Raw genomic sequence first — 23,832 nt, forward strand, 5'->3', positions numbered from 1 at the left:
TGACTCAAGCAGGACATTCTGGATATTACAGTGTAAGCCACTGTCCCCTCCAAGTCAAACAGAGCAGCTGCCACCAATAACACAACAGAAATCTGCCTGATGTTCAGTATTCTCAGTACTAAGCTGCACGGCCTACAGGTCTGAGGAGATGTGACTATTGATGCATTTTAAATACATTCCCTAGTCTTCAGTGATAACCTGATTTACCCTGAGGGTAAACCACCAGAGACATGGAGAACTTAAATCATATACAGAATGGTGCATCTCAGATTTTGGCATGTACACAAAGCACAGGAAGGTGGAGTTTGTATAGAAAAACACAAGACCACTGTTCCTGGATGAGGGAGGGAAGAGACAGCAAATCCCTCAGATGCCAGCTGAGCAGGCACAGGCCCAGCAACACCCAGCAATGAGAAGGTATTCTGCAGTTTCAGAGCGCTATGCTTGTACCACCTTGGTAACCTCTGTTCAACAGTGCGTTTTGTTTTGCTTCCAAGACGGAAGATGTGATAAGCACTGAGGGACTGAGCTCTGCAGTAGGCAATTAAACCAAATAATACAAACTCTCTTTTTAAAATATAAAATTTGAATACTTCTGTAAATAATTGGGACAAAGGCTTCAGGTATCCAAGTTAAGAAAAAACAATCATTTGATCAAGAATCAAATATTTGCCTTATTTTACAGATGTATGTAGTAATAAGGGAACATATGCTCAGGCTGCTTGTAGAATTTTAGTCATATCAAATTAGGGAATCATTTGATAGTAGGCGAATTAAATGGTCGTAACAAAACACTAAAGCTATTCAAGAACAACAACAAAAATCCCTATTAGAAGCATCCAATCACTTTGTTCCACTAGAAAGCTTGTATTCAGCAAGAAATTTTTGAAGGAGAAAATCTGCGCACAGAATTGAGACAGACTCTTTTGAAAATATTTCCATTAAGATTTTTTCACCATCAGGAGCAACATAATTGTTGCTGCACTACCCTGATCATAAAAAACTGCCTAAATGAGCTAAGTTACATCCTTCTGTAAACAAGCCCCTAAGAATGTTCAATTTAGTTCATCAATTTATGTCGAACGTTGTCCGTATCAGACTTGCTCTTTCCTGTCGCACCCAAGTGCTTTGGTTGTTGTATACGGAAGTTGCTTCTGAAAGAGAGCAAGTCTCTCATATTTTCCTCTCTGTTTTCCATTTTCCCCCACAGGTGGCAGCGGTGCAGAGGCAATGTAGCAGGGCTGTGGAGGACATGAATGGGAACGCCTGCATTTGAGCAGAGGAAAAAGAAGGAGGACACGAAAACACACACAAAACGTTTCCTATCGCGTTTTGGTAGCAGGTCCATATAGAAAACAGCAGCATTCTACTATTGTTCCCCCCGGGTGCCTGGGCAGCAAGGAAAGCTCATGTGGCAAGAGGTCACTGTGATTCCTTACACTGAAAATGTATTCTTGAGCAGATCTTTAAAATAGAGGTTGGAAAGGTTAGTAAATTGCATAGCATATAGCGTTGAAAGGGCATTACAACTGCAAAGTCAAAAGGAAGAGCCAGCGCTCTTGGATCATACTACTGTTGCCTTTGCACAATAAGTAACAGCATCATCTTCTTCCTAGGACCCTTGCCTCTGCAAGAAATAGAAGAACACAAATAGAAGATGATTTCAATTCAGAGAAAGAACAGAGGAGCGACAGCAATAAATATCAAGTGCTAGATGTAAGGGTCTTAACTCATTACAAGAGAAAGGATAAGAATTATGATTCCCATGAACATCTTCAAAGACAGTATCACAATTTGTTCACAACTGAACCTTCAGCTCCTTCATTTCCCTATTGATTTGTATCAGTGCTTTTTTATTCTGGGGTATTTCTTTAGTCATGTTGGTTCCTAAACCTGTTCAGGTTTAATTAGACAGCAGGATGCCCTACCAGAGGCAGCCAACAGGTAGACTGCCCAGGGCCCAAAGTCACTCACTGACCACAAAGCTCAATCAGAACTGTTCTCTCTACAAATTGTGTACCTCAGGAAGCACAGCTAATTAGGAAGAAAATTAAGGTCAGGATGTTAGACATTTCATAAGCTTTCTCAGAACTCAGAATAGGGGAGTCAAATATAGATCCTCTAGACACCACACTACAGGCTTGTTAATGCAGGAGATGAACAAACAGGAAGGCGCTCAGTCTTCTAGAAATCAAGAAATGTACCAACATTAGTAAAGAAATATGCTGCCTTTCTGTTCTTTCTTGACTCAAACTCAGTAGGATTTTACTCTGGTGTGAAGGTTAGATGCTTCAACAAAATAAGAAGCTACTTGATAAGTCTGGAGCGATGTTAGAGGAATCACAGAATATCTTCAGTTGAAAGGGATTGACAAGGACACGAAGGAAACAGTACAAAGCATTGCCCCAGTTATCAACCTGACCTACAGCCGAGTAAACTCCACATCCTTAAAGAGTTTCTAATCAGTTTAAACTTACCAAAATACTGCAGAAGAGGATGAGATATGCATTTGTGGTATACAAAAATCGGACAAGATTTTTGAATATGAAGGTCCTTGTGTTTGATCAAACACAAAGACCTTCAAATTCTGAAAGACAGAGTTGACTGATAGCATGTCAATATAAAAAGTAATACATGTTGTAGAACTATACTTACATTTTTTGCCGTCATGTCAGACAATGTTGCTTCAAATTCCGTAAAACCATAAGATGTCCCTTTTCATCTTCACAGAATCTTTAAAATGAACATCCTGTAAGAAAGTTAATACATGATTGTAGTTAAAATATATTTTCAGTTACCTCTCTATCTGAAACCCTGCATTTCCAGAGGACAGATTTTTTTTTTCCCACTTTTTGATAAAATCAGTCACCACAAGAGTCAGGTTCTGTGCAGATACTAGAAATGTATATTCTTGGAATAGGCAGAGATGTAATTTTATATAACCTTTACACAAAGCCAAACTTTCTAAGATCTAGTTGAAGATGTCCCTGCTCATTACAGGGGGGTTGGACAAGATGACCTTTGAAGGTCTCTTCCAAGCCAATCTATTCTATGATTCTATAAACTTACTTAGAGGTCTACCTATATTAAAGTGCTAGCGAAGTGTGTCATGCCATTACTAAAGTCTTGTAATTAAAACCATGCAATTATTTGCATCTAATGCAGATTAACTCTAAAATCTCAAAGTGAATTAATTCTCTGTATCATGTCTTTAGCCTCCAACAACAAAGCAAGCTGCTAATTCCATCTCTGCAGACATCCAAAGATCTTGATAAAAAGTAGGAAATGCAGTGATGCAATGATTTCTCCTGGATTTGCTGTGTATAAACTATGAAATGTACCCAGGAAAAAAATTGCAGCTCAAACTCATGTTTTTAATATTTACAGGCTTTTTATTATTGCCACGTAACTAGAATTATTATATTAGAATTCCAAGAAAAGACAAACACCTTGATATATACTGAAAAATACAAAGTGACTTCTTTTTAAAATCAAAGCTTCCAGAAGACAGAAAACAGAAGAAAACAACTTACAAATCAATGCTGGCAACACAAACCATTTTAAAGACAGAATTAGCTTGACAAAGCATTTAAGTAGTTCAAAAGTACTTTACAAGTACTACTTGCTGTTAATAAATGGACTAGAGAAGACATCTAAATTGCACTTGGATATATAAGAGAGAGAGAGCTGCTCACACTTTCAAGTGTGGAATCAATTCAGCAAAATCTTTTGGAAGATGTGTGAATTAGTTACCAAATATGAGTCACAACCATTTCCAGCAGAACTCACAAACTACAAAAGTAGGGTGCAATTAAGGCTTTTTCCACCGTATTTTAAGCCACACAAAGTAGCTACACAAAGAATGGCCAGTGTCTTCACCTCCCTTTTAGAAAAGTGCCAAAAATTGTTTCAGCAGTGCGTGTAGCTAATGGGGAACTCTACCATCACCACAGCAGTGGATAATCCAGAAGAATTTTAAATTCTAGGATGTTTCAATAGATTTCTTGGTTATTGAGATGTACTAATTACACTCTTATTAGAGTTAGTGGAAAAACATTTTATTCAATTTAGAGGTGTTCTTCATTTCCTGTTGAATGAGCTGTATTTATCTTCCTTTATGCCTCAATTTATTGCAGTCATAATTGAGCGGCTACTCCAGCATGTGGAGGACACTACACAATTCTGCTTGCTAAGACTTTCTCCCATAAAAACTTGTATGTTTTAGTTTCAAAACAAAACATCCAAGAAAATAAGAAGCATTTTTCTCTGCCTTCAGAGAAGATACTACAAAGAGATATCTATTTACACCCTGGGGGAAAGGAGCTATTGGATCTCTGTAGCAATCCTGAAGCCTGAAAAAGAGCCACAGAAAAGCCATAAAGCTACAGTGGTCATTACATAGAGCAAATACCAAAACTTGCATTGGGTCTGAAAATTATGAACTGTGTGCCTTTTCTTTTTCCAGCTTCCTCCTCCTTCCACACAAACTGTCCAAATACATCCTCTTGAGCTCTAGATAAAATTCACAGTGCAGTTTGACCTCACTCTCTTGCTTTAAGAGGTTTTACAAGTAATTTACTCAAATACAACAGTTAAGAACACATTTGCTAAGCAGTTTTAACCCGTTTACAGATAAGCACACTAGTTTCATCTTTGACCAAGTGCTTTGCTGTCAAGTTTAGTGATCCAGAAGCTATTGTCCATAAATGACCACAGTCCTTTGCTACAATGCTCTTCTGCCAGTCCGAACAGTTGGTATTCTTCCAGCTTTATGAACACATTTTGTCAAGCTCGAGAAGCCAGACTTTGTAACCCCACCATCTGCCATGACCTCTTGTCAGGTTCAGACAAAAGAACCTACACAGATGGTCTCAAAATAGAGATTCTCTTCATTCCTAATTGCTGTTTGACAGCTTGCACCACACAGATAGAGAAACATAAACCTCAACCTTTTTGTTCTTTAGCTGGTTTCTGCTGAAACGAAGCTGCATAAAGACAGGTTTAGACCCCGAAGCACAAGATGCAAAGATTGTTTTCTCTGAACTAAGGTTGTCTCTTCATAACCTAGGCCTTGGTTTATAATCCACTCCCACAATTTTGCCTTTTGGTCAAATACTGTACAGTACAGTGAGCCAACTGAACCATCTGACTTTGTAAACTTTAAGCTGTAGTTTCTGATCGAACATATGTTGCTAATCACTTATGCCAATGACATTAAAAAGCCAGTTTAGGCATTAAAATTACAAAAGCCTGGATAATCAAGCTCTTGGTACAACAAAACAGTACAAAAGTGTTTATCCTTACCTATTCTCATTACAAGTTAAAAGACACATATATTCTGAACTTTCAATGATACTGAAGCTGAATCCCAGTACAAGAAACAATGCAAACCAGAAAACAGTTATCTGTAGAAAAAGATCATATTCCTTCATAGGTTTATTTTCTATGGTTCAAAGTATTATTTTTAAATTATCCCTTTAAGATACATATACTGGCTAAAACCTAATAGTAAAAAAGAATAAAGCCCCATACCATAACAGTCTATTTTCTGTCCATGAAAATGAAGCTTTACCAAACTTATCCTGGTTTTCTCTAGCTTTCTCAAATTCTTATCGTACATCACGTGTCAAACCTTCATGTAGACCAGCACCACACAAAGATTCTCCCACTTCCACTTCACAACAGAAAGTGTCATTAAGGCAGGTATTACATCAGTATTAAACATCTACAAATTAAGACCACTACTGGACATTCACCTAAACTGTTATGACGAAAAGTCTTCATGAAACACAGAAAAAAATGTAGACATATTTTAGTATACTAGAATGTTTTTTATCATCACCAAGGAGTGTTTTTTTCATTTACTTGATCAGGAGTTGTGCAAAGTGAAAAATATTCCAAGTAAGTGGGTCAGATAAGAGGAAAGGAAGTGTCATCAATTTCAAGAAAAAGAAACCTGTGTAACACCAGCCTTTCCACCAGAAACTAGTTTATATTCTTCAGACACCTCTCCATAATACTAACTTTACAGTTATGGCACTACAAGGCTGATTTCAGAAGACAGCAGTGACAAAAAGATTCGTTATTAATCAGTACAAGCTCAGTTTTAAGACACTAATTTATGTACAGCATCTACACGGATTAGACCACCTGTTACACATATGTTGCTTCACTGTGTCTCAGTTTTCAGATCAGTAAAATTTCAAAATTACAAAGTACTTATCAGAAATTCACCTCCTCCCAAGAAGTGTTTCCCCATCTTATTCCTAAAAAAGTCTCAATATCCAACTCCTTTTTGAAGCAACTGAGATCAAAAGGACCAATTTTAGTGAAAATATCTGTACATACTAGTCAGATTAATTTATTGGTACCCCAAGAAACAGAAATACAACTTTGCTATCAAATATTTGAAATTTAAATTACAGATTTTGCACCTCTGTAAGAAGATTCCATTGACTTGTCAATTTTTTTTCCTGAGCCCTCTCCAGATGACTTACTCCCAGTTTTATCAGTTATTTATCTATACAAGAAATAAACTTCGCCTACAAACTGCGTAAGACAGGAAAACCCACGCTCATATAACATCCAGCTTGCCACTTACTGAAGAACTCCAAAAACCAACCAAGGGGGTATATTCAATGAGTCTGACACACAGACTGGGAAATAAGTCACCATCTTCAGCTACCAAACAGTAATTTTTATTTTAAAAATAATATTAGAAAGTCGCTCTTAGGAAACATTTGAAAGAAACTCTCACCATGATGTGCATGATGAGGTCTTGCAGGTACTACAACTTTTTTTTCCAGTTTTTACTGTGAACAACTGTATGCCTTCATGAAAGCCCTAGTAGATAACAGACAAGGTGATTAGAGAAACTGAAGAAGAAAATCTAAGTGACTTGACTGCTAAATGATACTGGGAGTTTCAAACAAAATTTTAAAAGCTCCATCATTTATTGTTTTTTACATGACTTAGAAGACTGCAACTTATGAATCTAAAGTACAGTTTTCACCGCTACATGACACAAAACCAAAGTGAGCACGACTGCTTTAAATCAAGATGAAAATGGAAGATAAAACCACCTGAAGCTAAGTGGAAAGGCTGTGGGTTGGAGGAACCAGCTGACACACAAGAAATCAGAAGGAACAAAACCAAATAAGTATCTACAATTAACCAGGTTCTCCTAGGTTGCTGTGATTGTGCAAAATGCCAATGTATCATCAGAAAAAACTAACCGACACCTCCTGACAACGGCAGTAATTATCACTCAAGTTTACACTAAAAAATCCTGGAAAAACAGATTAGGCCTATATGCAAGCTCAATTAGTATAAACTCTATCACTTGAACTATGTAAGGAACAACCAACATTTACTGTGGTTTGCTAAGAGCACGTCAGGGGAAAGGTCCTTTTAAGAACCTCATGCAGCATATATTGAGGCAACAAAGGAAATGGTTCCCTTTCAATACTCTCAAACTTGATCCCAAATGCTACATCCCCATTACTCCCACTACTTACTGTATTTACTCTCACTGTTGTACACATTATGACTACTAAAAGTACTGTTGATGGAGACTACTGAATATCTTGAATCTCTGGGGATGAAAACAAGTCTGAGTAGATGTACAAGTGACAAGAACACACAACACAGGAAGAAAATCCAAAGCTGTAATCAAACTCTCCCCAAGATGGAAGTGTCCAAAGTCTCCATGAGCTTAACTCCACTGTTGAGCCTCAAGTTCTCCTGCTTTTCCAGTCCTGAGAGTGCCAAGACCCAAATCCCACCAACCTGGAACTATATATTCCTCACTCAAGGGACTCAGTTTCTCAGATACACTATTAAGACAAGCCCAGTGTCACACAAGTACTAGCAGTAAACTAAATGTCTAAGAATAGGAGCAGCACTCATGGCTTATTCAAAAATCAGTGAGGTGAAGCATGTCCCTTATTGCTCAAATAAGGAGGACATTACATTAAACATGTGGCATAATTCCCAAGCACTTAAACCTTTCAAGGCTCTCTTAATTCCCCAAACCAGCTTACTGTCATTCAAGATAAGGTACGTAGGGCTTGACAGCAAAACAGTGGATAACATGCAGCACTTTTAAAAGTATGATCTAAAATTTCTTTTTGAGTTTTATTAGACAACTTTTATCAGCACGGATACATTTGGAATTAACAGAAATTTAACTGCAGATCTTTTAGTAGACAATTTATTCTATAAACTCATCTTTTGTTCTCTAAGTGGATTTCTAGCCCAGGGTTTTTTCCATAGCTGATGACTGCACAGGGCAAAACATTCAAGAGTCTACTGCTTCAGTGGAAAGAGGCAGGTACAACTTCCCTTTCAGAGTAAAGAGCACACTGTATTTTCACAAACATATTTTTGCCTTAAGAAATTTCATTTTAGCAGTGGATTGACTTTTGAAAAAAATTTAGTGATCTATATGAATGAATTGAAAATATCTTGGTAAGACAGTCTCTGTGCACTGCCAATTATACATTAGCTCCTCTTTCAATTAAGCTCAGCTGAAAAGAGCATATTTTTGACTACTGAGACTTCAAACAGGCTTCTTGCTACCACCAGCTCATATACTGTATGATACATCAGAGAAAGCTCTAGATATTAATCTGGTCTTGTAATGAGTTTTAATTTTCAGTTTTTAAAATGTCCAGAGTATCAGTACATTGACAAATACACGGAACAGTTTAATCATCCTGCCGAGATACATTTTTGTGTACACCCTGCGGCTGAAAGGATCTTAACATCCAATGAACTGAAGATAATTTCGTGTTTGCATTTAATTAAAGATCACCAAGTTATACAGGGATAAGGAACTTGATGATCGAGAGAGACTTAATAACTATTTCCCTCATTTTTCTTATAATTTGCTAGAAGCTTTTTTCTAGTTTAAAGCCATTATTAACTCTACTCTTGTATGGATTGAAGATTATGACAGTATTCACTGAAGAGTAAAGGTTACAAAAAATTTCATATTTCTTCAGTTATAATTCAGTACAAAGGCAGAAAGGGATTTTTCTAGTGATGCACAAGCTCTAAAGTACTGATTACAGCACACAAAATTACCCAAAGGGTACAATTCCATAAAACAAGTTGCACTGATGTAAGATCCTACCTCTGCTATGATTGCTAAAAGAGATCTTCCACTTTTCCCTTACTTCTATTTTCTACTCCTTCCCATATCTACCTGACCCCCTTGGTGAGCCAGTTTAGTTCTAATACTGTCAGAATAGCAACAATGGGGCTAAAAGGAAGAATAAGAAACTTCTCCAAATGTTGCAACCCACTGACAGCTCAGATGACCATCTAGGGCTGTGCACAGGACAGAACAAACCCTTTAGATTTAGCAAGCTGTTTGATCAGTTTAGTCTGATTTGCAGAACCACATCATGACTTGGTTTTTGGGAAAAAAAAAAAATTATCTTTTGAAAACTTACTTATGGGTTGAAATGTGACAAAAAGTTGGATATGGTTTGTACGTATGAAGACTACTCCATACTTTTGAAGAGTTCACCGGAGCGTGTGCACGCTCCAAAAATCCATGAGGAAGAAGTGGGCTGTTTTGTGTTTAGATCACAGCTTTACCAATTCCTTTTACAGCAAGAGGCAAGATGAATAATTTGGTTTTGACAGACAGCAGAGGCCTGTTGTTAGAAAGGATCAATACACAGCCTAAAATTTTATCAGTTGTATGGATGAAGCTATTGATTTTTAAAAATTATTTAAATGTATTTGCAATTGTAAGGTGAATTTTAAATAAACTGAAGCTCACAACAACTGGATTGCACATTTAAGAGAACAAAAACGTATTTTTCCAGTCTCAAGGTCAAGTTTATAATGAAGGTGAAAGTTACCCCTTTCCTTACAATAAATGGAGAGCACATGCATGAAAAGGTTTTTGATTTCACTCTGGGGATATAAGCTCACTTTCACTTGCAGTTCCTAATCTCATTCATAATTAGTGGTCATGTTACTGCCATACTTTCTATTACAGGTCAATGGCACTTTTAATTCCCACAAATATCTTTATAATAGCTGCTACCACGCTGAAAATTCAGCTATACAACTTCACGAAAAGTTCATAGTCTTAAAGACAGTGTTTACCTGTAGCACCCTGCCAATTTCATTCTGAACACATGACCTTATATTTTTTTATCTTTTCCACTTACACCTTGGGCTGAAATCCCCAATAACAACCCAGTGAATGAAAATGGTCGCTTATTCACACAGAAGACACCTGCTAACACCTACCATGGGGAAATGGATTATGAGTTCCTATCAAAGCAACTTTTTCGTGCACCCTGACAGATGACAGTCACCTGACAGAGGGTTAGTAAGGGACTCTGTTGAACAAAAGAACTAAAGAGGTTGTAAAGCAGAACTGAATCATTTGCTATTCCCGCCCAAACTGAGACAAACCTGGCAGCAACAGGAACCTGATGAAACAGGAGAAACCTGACTTGCCAAACAGGGGAGCATGCCCTAACTTCCACAGAGGAAAAAAAAAACCAAAAGCTGCAAGACCAGATTTACATTCACAAACAGTCTATACAAGTTAGAAAAAAAATCACGTTTGGGACACAGGCACTCCATTCACTGTTGAGAAAGAATCAGCTATCTAGACCAGAAGCATAATCTCAACCACCATCACTGCTGCCTCTTAATACTGTTGGTATAAAACCTGATCATCAGGGCATGTCCCACTCACTGAAATAATGTAAAACCAGTCCAAAGAAAAGGAACATCACCTTTATAAAATGGATTATTTCTAGAAACTATGTTAACTACCAGCATATTTAGAAGTTTTGTGAAAAACCTGTCTGTTTATGTCTATAAAATAACTTGAGGACTCTAAACCAGGAAGATCACAGTGCCATGACAATTCTGGATAGTGCCTTCAAAGGTAAGTCTAAGGGAGCCCCCTCCGCAATCCATGCTTAAGTGATTTGGGAAGTTAACAATATCAAGTTGTCTTCTACCTCTCTTTTAAACGTTGTCACTAAGTCAGAAAAAAATGAAATGTGCCAACACCAGTATTGCTGCAGTTTACAACCAAGCATACCAACAAAAACAAATGCTAACCTTTTTCCAGCTTAGTTGGGGTCTCTACTGTGGCAGCCAGTACTAAATGTGAGCTGGATAAAGCACTCTTACCAAGTTAGTGCTGCAAAAATCTAAACATTTTTATAGGTTTCAGTAAAGACAAATATTCTCTAAAGTAGCTGCAGGAGGCTGTAGATTTTGGAAAGTGTGTTCTGAAAGGCAAAGAATTTATTTAACAGTACTAAGTGAATAGCTAGATCTAGGAGAAGTTATTTCCAAACATCATACCCTTTCATTTAATTACTATTCCACATTTCAGTAGAAATATAATATTCTACAAAGTTGTGCTTTTGTTACAGATTCCACTAATGCACTTATTAGAATACACATCATTAGCATGTATTATAATATACAGTAGTCTGCAAACTGAACTATCATATGCATATAGTTTGATTTGCTTAAATTGATTTTTATGCCATTAATATTGGATGGTATAAAAGTAAACTTAAACAGCCTGTAAAGACCTGTATTGGAAACTATCACTGCACAAAGGAAATCAAACAAAGCAGAAAAAAAGTGCCATTAATGAAACTATAAGATCACTTACTACTGCCCCACCCTCTGGCAAAAAACAGGGGGGACAAATACTTTCATTCTACTACTGGATGTTACAAAAAACACGTGAAGAATCAAACCAGGAAGTTGTAAAACTGTCACTCCCTACTGCATCTGCACCTTTTTACAGTATTTCCTAGCATATATCTAGTCTTTCAGCTCCCACAACAGGCACTTATACTATCAGCTTTGATATAATATGTGTGCTATTACTACACCAAGATGTTTAGCCCCTACAGTAGTGTCCAACATATATAAGAGCAGACAAAGATCAAGAACTCTGCTGCAGTATTGACATCCCTTGCAAACAGCACTGTGCCTTTTGCCCGGTTGAATTGTCTGGCCTGTCACCTTTACACTGGGTAGCTGCTGTCAAGATGCTGTACTGAAAACTGTACTTTATCACTTTGAACAGTGAGGTTGCCAGTCAGAACCCTCTGCAGCAATAAAGAGCATTCCTATCAGTGGTGCATGTTTTCTGTAAAATTAATTACATCAATATAGTACAAGTCAAATGGTTTAGTTTCTTTTCGTTGCGTTATAACAGTGATTTCTGTATAAACAGGAAGTGGTTAAAAGAAAGCCCAATGATTTGATAGTGAAATAAGATCACTCTTAAATTCTTCCATGAGAAACTATTGCTAATATTTGATATTTTTCAGTTCTTTCCTTAGTATAGAACTAAATTATTTTACTCCTTTCTCTTCTAAAGGCACTAGGCCCACTTCACAACAAGAAAGTTTTCAAAGGAGAAAAATCTGTCCTTTATTTCCTCTTATGACCACCTCTCTTGCCAAGCCTTTTCTAGAACACAAACTTCTCCTTACTCTTTCATGTTTCTCCAAAGTGCTGTAGTTAGCACCCACTATGCTATTTTGAACAGAAGTTCCTGAAATTCAGTACTTCACTATGTACAAAACATCCTTGAGTACACATAGCACTGGCACAAATATGGGCTGTGAAATACAGTTCTGCATTTGTTCTATAACACCAGTCATCTGTCATGAGTCTTTGCCCCATGTATACAAATTATACATTTTGTATATAAGACAGGACATAATATATTCAAATGAACTAAAATTTATCTGGGATGGGTAAAGAAATAGAGAAAATATTATTCATTTCTCTTTTAATAACATCATTTTGTACTAGCATAAGATTATTTTTAAACAAGGATTATACCAAGTTGCAATTAGTACAACATCACACAAGCTCCAATGTTTTGTTCTGTTTTGTCAGTAAAATTAAGCTACAGTGGTGATAGTAGCTGAAAAAAAGTCTATCAGCGGTTACAAGTATTAATAAAGTAATGAAAAAAAGTGATTTCCAAATGATGAATACGGACCAAGTAATTTTTTTTAATTTTACACAGTATATCAATTTAAACTATTATCTGTCAATTCAAAAATTTACAGAGAAAATGAAAACCAAATTCCTTTCCAGAGAGGGAAACAGCACAAGCTCTGACATATGGCTCAGCATCCCGCCTTTGCTCAACGAGGGAGCATGCTTTCAGATGCGGTTTTCTTCCACCTTTCAGGGATGCTTCCTTATTCCGTATTTTCCTCCTATTGTTTGTATTCTCAATTCGAAAGACAGTGTTTATATTTGGATTCACCTCTGCCGTTGAACCCTTTTACGGCTGAAAGCCAGGTAAGGCCTGTAACTCCACGGGTGCAGAAAGAGGCATTCCATTAAGTTTTGTTGTTGTTGCTGTTGGACGAACCCTCCCCCGGCGAAGCCGTGAGTCACAACCCCCACGCTATGAAGTCCCAGCCACCCTCTGCGCGGCCGCCAGCCTCCCGGCCCCTTCCTGAACTTTACCTCCCGCCCCAGCCCCCCCGCGGCAGCAGCCAGGGCCGCCCCCTCGCACACCCGCGGCGGCGCCGGCTCAGGCCCGGCGCGCTCCCCACAATGGAGGAGCGGGTGACCGGCGGCGCGCAGGGCGGCTGTCACCGCCAGCCGGGCACGCCGCCGCCCCGCGGCCACCGCAGGTGTCAGGCACCGGCTTGGCTCCCTCCCGGGGCGCGGGAGGCGCCCGCAGCCGCCGCCACATCCCCCGCCCGCCCCGCGTGCGGCACGGCGAGGGCGGGGGCCGGCGACGGACCCGAGTCGCCACACGGCGCCCGTTAAACGCCGCTGGGTGCGGGGTGGGGAAAGCGGCGCCCCGGCCCGCCGGGAAGCGCTGCCCCTTCCTCACGGTCCCGCGGCGCCAGCCCGCTCCGCCCCCCGGGTCCCCGCTCACCTGCAAGCCCGGCAGCGGCGAGAGAAGAGGGCGAGGGAGCGCGGCAGCGCAGGCCGGGCCTAGAGAGCGGCGCTGAGGCGACGAGACGGCGACGGTCCCTCGGCAGGCGCGCGGCAGGGAGCCAGCCGCTCCGCCCGGCCCCGCGCGCCGACGACGCCTCTCGGCCGGGCCGGCGCCACGCACCCGCCGCTCGCGAGGAGGCCCCGCAGACGGGAGCCCACCAGGGCCAGTCCGCGAGCCCCGGCTCCAGCTCGGCAGCCGCCGCCACCCCCCGGGCCCGGCCCCGGCCCCGGCCCCGCTCGCCGCCTCGCGCCGCCGCCGCGCCGTGCTCTGCCCGAGTCCCTCTCCCCCGCACAAGCTTGGCGGCGTCTGGCAGCCAGGTGCGCCCATTGGCCGCCGCGTCGCGTGAGGTCAGGCGCCCTCCCCGCTCTATTGGCTGGATCGCGTGTGTGTACACATGCCGCCCGCCAATCCACGGGGCGACAGGGGGGTGGGCGGGGCGGAAGGGCGTGGCTGGCCCAGACGCGAGGCCGTCGCTTCCCCGCACGGCCCCCGGGCGTCGCGCTCCGGTGCAGCCCGGCGGCGAGCGGGGCGGGGGGGTTCGCGGCGAAGGGCCACTGCGGCCGCCCGGTGCGGACGGGGAGCGGGGATGGGCCGTTGCGCGTGGGTTCGCGCCTGGTGACAGCTCCAGCTGATCATACGTGCCCTCACGGGCGGGCTGAGGCGGGGCGGCGCCGGTCGGTGTGAGGTACCTGTATCGGTGTTTATATACACGGAGCGGCGCCGCGGTGTCTGCGGACACGGGCCTCGCCGGGCTCTGTCCCACTTATCTGAGAGGAGCTGGCGCAGCTGTGTCCTGGGGATGCAAAGTTCAGCCCCGCCGCGGGTTCGGCCGCCTCAGGTACCAACATCCCTCCCAGGGCGCGGGGAACCGGCTGCGGGAACCAGCCCATGGCAGCAGCGGGGCCCGGGGCACCGGCCCCTGCTCGGCAAACGTCGGACCTGCCGTGTTCAGCGCGCCCTGCAGCAGCTCCGCACCGGCCTTCCGGGAAACAAAGAAGCTCTTGGCGAACAAAGAGACGGGGTTAGCAGCGAGCAGGTGCCGCGCTGCTTCCCCCCATCGCTGCCCCGCGGGGAGGCACCGCGGAGCTGCCGCTGCTCGCAGTAGGGGTGCTGGATACAGCCCCGAGAAACCGAGCCCGAGGGGGAGGTATTGAAGTTTTAAGAAGTATTTGCTTTCAGCATTTCCTCTTTTAAAAACTGATTTAAACAAAGCAGGATTAAATATTCTTATAGAGACAATATGAATAGAAAACACTCCTGGGAGTAAAAAAAGAAATGACAAAAATCGGCAATAATTCCATTTAAGCAACAATGCAACGTTTGTTAGCCTTCCTCTGGTACACAAGCCATGTATCCAAGGTGTGCAGTAACCCGTTTTTCAGTTTTCTAAAGCACAAAGTCACTTCAATGCCACTGAGCAAGCTGAGCAAAACAAGGTTTATGTGGATGCAGAAACACGTTTTAGAAACCTCTAGACCATACATAGAGTAGACCAGACATGTTAAAACTACTGAAACCTATGTAACTATTACATTTATAGGGTCCTAAAATTACATTCGGCCCCTTGAAGGCAACTGTGAGGCTGATGTGGCCCCTGGTGAAAATGAGTTTGACACCCCTGCTCTAGAAAGGCATCCTATCTCCTTTACTAAAAAAGGAAAGAAACATCAAAAACAGGCATTGAACCTGTAAAATAGTTCTTAAACAAAAGACTAAGGCAAAAATTAGTGAGCAAGAACTGTATGTTTACTTCAGTGGGATAGCTCACAACTGAAAATTACCACATGCCCAGGAATTTGCTGACTTTGTGGTTTTAGTTTCTCTTCATCCAAAAAATACCTTCATCACATGCAACAAGACCTTTACCAATATTTGCAGTGTTACATAAGGTACTTTCATGAAAGCATTTTAAATAAAGCAAACTATTATGTATTCTGTTTGAGAGCCTCCTCAACAGGTACAATCACAACAGGCAACGGAAGCGTGCCCTGACAGAGGCACCGGAGGCACGTGCTGCCTTAGAGAAGGAAGCAAACCAGAAGCAAACGAGGGTGGCTGGTTTATTGCACTATTCAGTACTTTAGCTCGCACTGAGCAAAACAAATACTTGAACTCAAACCCAGCCTCAATAAAGGCACTTAGGCTTCAAATATCTTTTTTAGTTCATTCATTTATTTACTCTTGTCCAAGAAACACTGATGAACTGAAGTCAGATATAGTAATGGATTATGAACATGGAAAACAGGCGTTTTAGCCATTAAGGAGAGAAACAGAGAAAGGTCACTGTTGTAGTTTCCATTTGCTTTCAACAGCAAACTGCAGAATGAGATGACTATAGATATATACCAGTCAGCTGCTGAAACAATGATCAGTTTGCATGAGGGTAAGTATGCTACTTCTGCAACACTGTAAACTAATACATAGCCTTTCAGAACTTATATAAATCCCAAACTTATCCCAGAATGAGGGCCACACTGAAGAACATCTTGGAATTGTTTTATTAGACATGCTAAAGCATGAGTTTAGCGGCTACTTATAGTAAAACCTGCACTGCAGGAAGTTCTCATGTCTTCCTCTGGAACAGTCAGTGGTGTCCCAGCCTTAGAACAAGGTCTTGCTCCATCTGGCTGGTCAGATCCCTTTCAGATCCCTCACCTTGCCTGTTTACAACATGTTACTTCTCAACCTTTGCTAGTTGCATTGCTTTCCTGCTAGCAGGCAACTGTAGATGTGCTAACCTACAGAAGCACTAACAAAAACCAGCCCCCCCCACGTCTTTTCTAGTGCTGAACTTGCCTCTACTCCCTGTAAAAACCTTGAACTAAAATGCTGTCCAACTTCTGGATCAGAGTACTACCACATTCCCTGATTCAACCTGCAGTACTGACATACCTGTTTGTTTGAAGAGGTGATCACAACCTTGTCCGTACTTTTGGCTTGGACCAGTAAAAACAAAACCCCTGCTATTCCATGCCACACTGACTAGCAAGAAATGGTTGATACCTTTTTCCACAATGCTGCTGTTCAGCTGGTGAGGCTCTGTGCTGTGCCCTGAGCCTGGAAATGAGGGAAGTTGAAGGATCTTGCTGCAGAGATGATAGAAAAAGAAGCTAGCTGGCTGAAACTGCAACTCAGTATTTTCCTTTTTTACCTTCTGACAGAGAAGCAAGTACAAATGCTCTTGTCAAAAACAGATGAGAGTAACTGAATTAATTTTCATAAAATTAGCTCTTACAGGAGAGAAGAAAACACTGCTTAAAAGAAAACAGTACCCAAAAATCTTGGTAAAGTTCATTAAAATAAGATTTTAAACATAGCCGACTTGATTATTTTACTTACGTGAGAACACACATAGGTTGTCTGCTCAGTTATTTTCAACTATTTGAAGACTATTTCATCTGCCCTTTCTCTTACATGCAGTAATTAATCCAGTAGTAAAGATTCCTCTGTCAATAGGGGGATTTTTCATGCTGTGTAGTCTCTACGTATACCCAGGACTATATGTTGTTCTGAATGATAGACTTGCCAAAGTGGGATGAAATTACTGTTTGCACCCTGTGTATCTGGGGAGGCAGGATGCCCAGAGATCATTAACACTTCTCTCAACTGAATTTCCAACCTTCACATGCCTATTGAAGTGCATTACTACCCAATCCTAAGTAAAACATTCACACTCTCAACATGGTGTATCTCTTATAAAGATACAAACTAGTTAACATTTACAATTTTTGTATTTTTACCTTTACTGTCAAACTCAGTGGATAGCAAATGTAAAATTGCACATATTTTTCAAATTGATAAAAACCACTCCTGAGGCCTCCACTCCTCATTTCAAATTCGTTATGAATTAACAGTTACCACTCTAAGATATCAGTGCATTAAACATCTCCTGGGAAGATACAATAAATACTTCTCATAACAGATAAGCAAAAGAGGCTTCTTGATCAGCAACCAAATTTCTTCAAGATGTCTATTAATTTGTTCAGTCTTTGGGCAACTACACATCACCAGCTGTGGCAAATGCTCTGACCACCACAGGCTGCTCCATCTTGGTAGACTTAAAGACAAGCGGTTTGTTTGAGAAACTCACTAATTTGAAGCTCACCACAGTAGAACAAACAACTTGGCAGATAATTTGAAAGGCTCAGGTGGTGAATATAATGAGGCCTTTCGGCATCCTTAATTTGCAGTGAAATTTCTCTTGGCTAGTGGAAGGAGAACAGTTTCAAATTAAATGGTGACAGTGGTAAACAGTTCTCCAGAATAGGTCCTCTGGGATACTACCCGGAGCAAGAAGACTACATAATGTCTTGGTTATCTTCTATCCTTCCAGCTGTGCTATTGCCAGGATGAAAATCACCACGGTGTAAAGGTGCAGTATAAAGCACGTGGCTGAGCTACCTTCAGCAAAGTGATCTGAACAGAATCAAGCTTCAGCTCCCTTTAGAGCTTCATCTGGAAGCATCACAGGAATCCTAATCAAACCCAGCAAAACCATAAAATTAGGTGAACAGAAGTCAAGGAGCCTTCATCAAGAGGGAGCCTTCATCATCCCTAGGCAGACTTCCAAGTGAACTTCAGTGAGAACAAAGTGTAGAATGCCAGCGACTGAGGCCACAAATTTCTGCTCAAAGTGCCAGACTCAAAGCCTTTCTGTTTGGCCTAGTGTTATAGAACCTTCTTTAGCAGTGAGGTTGAGATGACAGAGAAAGTCACAAGCCAAACACAGGGGTTTAAGCAAAACAACTGTTCTATGTATCCTGTAACTACAGGTTCTTACCTGTAGGAGTGGAGAGAACCTCATCAATGGATTTTATATTAGTCTTGGCACCTGGAAAGCCATGATTTAAGGTCCAAAAAGAAAAACCAAAAGTATCTACATAGCTATCAACAACACAGATCATACAGTCTGCCATATTACTAGAAATCAGCAAACGAACCTGTTTCCAGACTTCAGGATTCCCATTAAAGTAGGTTTAGGAGAAAATGGTCTCTGCAACTTGAAAAATACCCAGAGGAAAAAAAAAAGTGCCAAGATACAGCACAGCTTGAGGGACAGAAAGTGGCAGAAGAATACGAAAAACAGTACATGAAGCTAAGTGAGACAGGCAAATGAGGTCTAGACTGAAGAAGAACACAGCTAGAGTAAATGCTCCAACTCATGGTAGATAACCACGAAAGAAATTGAGGGTATGTTGTATGATTTGGCCTTCCGTGTTTCAGCATGAGAAAAAGTGAATTATAGTTCTTTGGCCCTCCTCAATAACGTTATATTTATAAATGTTTCTTGTCTCCAGCATCTGGGGACCACAATCACCCACAGCTTGAATTTTATATTATTCTGAAATGAAAATGTTAATTTTACATTTTTGAAACTGATTTACACACACTCCTGAAAAAATTACAATTTAAGTTTAGTGATAAACAAATACATAAGAATAACTAACTAGATATTTATTTAACCATAATTTGTTTAAAAATATAAAAGTAATTCACAGCTTCAAAAATAGACTTTTGACCCCCTTTTAGCTAATAACAATAGGATTTAACAATGGGCTTGAAAATACTAATGTTACAGATTTTTACAAGTAAGAATAGTTGTAACTACTTTTAATGTCTTTGTATTAGGCATGTCAGGTAACATAGCTTTTTGATCTTTATAAAATTTTAAAAAATTGAGCTACAAACTAAATAGGAACCATCAGCTACCAAAATCCTGGATATTTTTTTTTAATGGAGTACTGAAAGCCTACTTGCTTTTGTATTTCATCTTAATTTAGTGCACAAACACATGATCACAGAGCTGGGTCAAATGCTTCCTTAGAAAGTCAAGCAAAAGGCTACTAATAACAAAACATCTTTGTAGACAATCAAGTTCATCACAACCCCCTCCCCAACAATAATTTTATTTTTCTTAGAAATGCCTAGGGAGGTATATGTGCCTTTTACTCTTCCTTAACGATTAACATATAAAAATTTTAAAGATCAGAAGGAACACGAGTTCCTCAGTAGAAAACCCCTTAGAGGAAAACAGTCCCCATCTCTAGTACATGGTAGGATTCAAGGAGCTGGGCCACCCAAAGGAGGTCACCAAAGGGACAGAAACGCTGCAGCTGGACTACAGCTGTCACAGGGACAGTATGAAGGTTCGCTGTGGTGTGGTAAGTAGTCTGGCAGCAGGGGGTTAACTGAAGTACCGTATAACTTTATATATACACCATCACAAATTTCAGTTATGGCTTTCACAGTCCTGTTAAGGTCAAGATTATAAATATGAATTAAAAAAATAATTCTTCTATAATTAAAATGCCAACTTCTACCAGCGGAGGGAGCGCTTCATTGCTTGTAGCCAGGTATCCATAGCAGGTCTGTATTCCTCAGGGTCCTTCTGGGGCTCAAAAACAGCTTCTATCCGTCTTAGCTTCTTTAGTTGTTCTTTGTCAGACCAAAATCCTAAAAACAGAAAGTTCATTCTCAATCTCAACTGCAAATGTTATTTTTGAGTTGTTCTAATTTATTTCCAAGGGATCCAAAGCAGAAACACAGTAAGAACTCATGACAGCTCTTCTTTACTCAATCAACAACTTTCTCAGAGGGAAGCATATTTTTAACATGTGAAACTCTTTTCCACTAGCATCCTCTTGTTTGGAATCCTGACAAGAGCACATCTGCTGAACTGGGACCGTTTCCAAGGAACAGCTCTGCTACACTGACATCCCCTTAGGTTTCATCCCCACTGAGCTTTCGGCTGCAGGTCCGTCCCAACAAAGCAGCGCCACAGAAACAAAAACTTAGCACTAGTTGCTTTCTAGTGTCTTAACGACTGCATAAATGGCAGAAAATGCTGGTGTTATATACTGAGATTAATTTATGCTATTGAATCATTCTTGTCTATTAAGGGCTGCAGCTTTCTTATAGTTCTAATTGCTGAGTAAGTCTTACCTCAGTATATAGTTTTTATCTTACAGATATTTATGTATCAAAACAATTAATTTAATATCCACCTACAAAATACACTTCCATTCAGCAAAACCATTGCCAGTTTGTAGTTTTAAGTCTGGTTAACTCTACACAATTCTTTGTGAATAGAGCTGCATTTTTCCCTGTTAATAGTTTATTTTTTACTTCCATTGTGAAAACCCCAAAGAATAAAGACTCGGTTCACAGATGAGAGGGCACAGCTTCAGTATGAGTGACAGGGCTGCACGTTAGCACAGCAGTTTGTTACGTGATCCATCCCCCCCGGGCACTGTTCCAGGCACTGCGAACATGGGAGGGGATGCAGTGTCCAGGTCAAGAAAGAGGGAGGCTCACCTCTTTCTTCTCTAACAGTATATCCTTCTAAATGTAAATTAATCTTACAAACACATATGCAGATACTTTTCACATTAAACTCATTGTTACTATTCATTTATGTAAAACCAACCAAGCATGCAACTGCTCAGCGAAGTGGGACATTGTGTTACAAATACAAATATGGTGCTTCACTTGGTTTATGTATGACTATCATCTGTTTCTTTAGTACATCAAATACAAGTACACGGGTACAAAGAACTACACAGAGAGACATAAACACTGCTTACCCTGGATTCCCACAAAAATGGCTAAAGTTTGGGGAGTTTTTACAATTATTTGAAGTTATGAACTTTTTTTCTGATTTATTTTTCCTTTATTCACAAATGCGCATTCTGAAGGGAAAAACAAAACCCCTTTGAAAGTACACATACCTGAAGCAAGGCCTGCTAGGAAAGCTGCACCAAGACTAGACATGTCTGCATTTGCAGGTTTTTCTATTTTCTTATTAATTAAATCTGAAGTCATCTGCATGACAAAACTATTATTACTGACACCTCCATCAGCTCTGTAGTGAAAAGGAAAGTAAAAAAAAAAAAAAAAGTGTTTAGTTCAAATGCTTATTGACAACATTTCAGAAAACAACTTCTGGCATTTCATACCCATGTGTAAATCTTCCTGTCACTCATGCACAAATGCATTTCCATTTCATGGGCAAATTTAGAGGCCTGCACAAGGTGCCTATAAACTGGGGGCAGAATGGTAGACAGACACAGGCCAGACACATTATCAAAATATGTGAAAGCTCTATATTCTAAAACTACATCAACCTGGTTGAAATGTTGGGGTTTAGAACAGAACCTTTACGTGGTTATCACCACATGACAAGAGTCAAACCCATTACATTAAACAAACCATTTCAAGTGTTCTCAGACCTTGAAAACACTTCTTTCATTACTACCAAATCTTCGTAGTAGTTAGTTAAAATACTTCACAGTTGCTTCTTTTTGTGAGGAATATGAGAACGAGGCATCTATTTTCCTAATTACATCACAAAGACCCTTTTAATGGATAAAACTAGAATTTATCAATGCTGATCTTTAATCATTTGAGAATGATTACTAGTAATCACTCTTGCAAACAAAAAACAACTATAACAGAAAGCAATCTTTGAATTGTCATCAACCGGTTGGTTATGCTGTTGGATTCCAACAGCAGCCAGGTACAGAGCTGTTGTTCTATCAATTGTGGTGCAGTAAAGACATCTACTGTTTATTCTTAGTATAGAAAATGTTGTGTAATTTAACAGTTGCTTAAAAACCTTCATTTATGCCAGCTGAAATCTTCTCTGTGACATGATGCCTCAGGAAACTTTTGCATAAATGTTTTGGCTGTTTTTGAAAGTAAAATCAGGAGACACTGCCTAATCAGTGATGGTACAGGGTTTTGCTTCTTTGTACATACAGTTAAGAAGGGTTACCACCTGTACGCTACGGCATAAAAACCTTGAACTGGCAAGCTCACTTCCTTAATGCCAGTGACACGCATTTTCCTTTGTAAAAATAAGACAACCTACGAGGACTAAAACTGAGGGTTCCTTCCTTGATGGGTGTTGAGACAAGCAAAGAAAAGTAACAGGAATGTAGAGGGCTAATGAAAACAACTTTGTAGGAGCCAGAGACTGAGAAGAAAGGAAAGATACAGGACAAGAGATTAAAAAGAGAATGAACAAATTTATGGGATAAAAAAACAATTAAAAAATCACAGGTAATGGACAGATACTAAAGATGTGTGGACAAAGCCACAGGAGAGCAGTTAACAACCCTACTGGAAAACCCTTTAAGTGTATCTCAGATCTTCTACTGCTTAATCCAGAAGCTGAATTGCTACTGATCATAGTTAACTATCACAGTCAGTATATGAAACAGCAATTTCATATTAATGAGTAAAACAGAACATGATCATACAATTTAAAGTTTACATTAGAAGGTAAATGGGTTCGGAATTCTCACATTCCCTAAGCAGCACCTCCATACTTCCCAGTTTTCTGTTCACAGTCTTAATATGACTTCTCAAATTTTCGATGCAATTTTCTATATAAAAAAAGCTTCCTAAGGAATCAAAGATTCCAATACTTCTCAACTTTTCCTCATCATTAAAACCCCAAGCCTGGACATTCCTCATCTTTGCCTACTCTGTTCCAGTACATGATGTAAGACAGAAACTTTTACCTCCCCCCACTTCGTACTATCATTTTTCTTCCACTACTCACAAGTCTGATTTCTCAACATGCCCACCAGCCTAAATCCTTTGCATGGGCATCAGGAAAAAAAAATAGAAGAGGGACAGGAATACTCTCCTCTCTGTTCTTGACCATGGTATCATGGTGACCCCTGGCTTCCAGGAGAAATTCTGGAGAGCTTTCTCAGCATGAGAAACAATTCAGCTAAATTTTTCCAACACTTTGTGAAAAGTGTATACTAGGGATCACAGTTACCTTACTAAATTTCATTTGCTTCTTTAAAGACTGAAGCAAAGCCAAGGTATTCACA

General features: G+C 40.3%; 2 protein-coding genes across 5 annotated transcripts in view; both read right to left on the reverse strand.

Annotated features, from left to right (window-relative positions):
* TFDP2 (transcription factor Dp-2) overlaps positions 1-14,198 on the reverse strand; it is a 53,420-nt gene extending 39,222 nt beyond the window's left edge. Inside the window, exons 1-2 of one of the 3 annotated variants that reach the window (XM_065844433.2) lie at positions 13,925-14,193; positions 2,656-2,749 (exon numbers count right to left, since the gene is read on the reverse strand). In XM_065844433.2, coding sequence (XP_065700505.1) covers positions 2,656-2,670 — 15 coding nt within the window. In that variant the 5' untranslated portion in view covers positions 2,671-2,749; positions 13,925-14,193. Of the gene's footprint in view, positions 1-2,655; positions 2,750-13,924 lie in introns of all 3 variants that reach the window. The other 2 variants (XM_065844432.2, XM_071812518.1) reach the window with 2 other exon arrangements.
* Positions 14,199-19,420: 5,222 nt separating this feature from the next.
* Positions 19,421-23,832, reverse strand: part of GK5 (glycerol kinase 5) — a 28,589-nt gene continuing 24,177 nt past the window's right edge. For both annotated transcript variants that reach the window (XM_071812523.1, XM_065844449.2), the window contains exons 15-16: positions 21,715-21,848; positions 19,421-20,440 (exon numbers count right to left, since the gene is read on the reverse strand). In XM_071812523.1, the coding sequence (XP_071668624.1) occupies positions 20,304-20,440; positions 21,715-21,848 (271 nt within the window). In that variant the 3' untranslated portion in view covers positions 19,421-20,303. The remainder of the gene's footprint in view (positions 20,441-21,714; positions 21,849-23,832) is intronic.

The sequence above is a fragment of the Patagioenas fasciata genome, chromosome 9 (genome assembly GCF_037038585.1).
Source record: "Patagioenas fasciata isolate bPatFas1 chromosome 9, bPatFas1.hap1, whole genome shotgun sequence".
NCBI lineage: Eukaryota > Metazoa > Chordata > Aves > Columbiformes > Columbidae > Patagioenas > Patagioenas fasciata.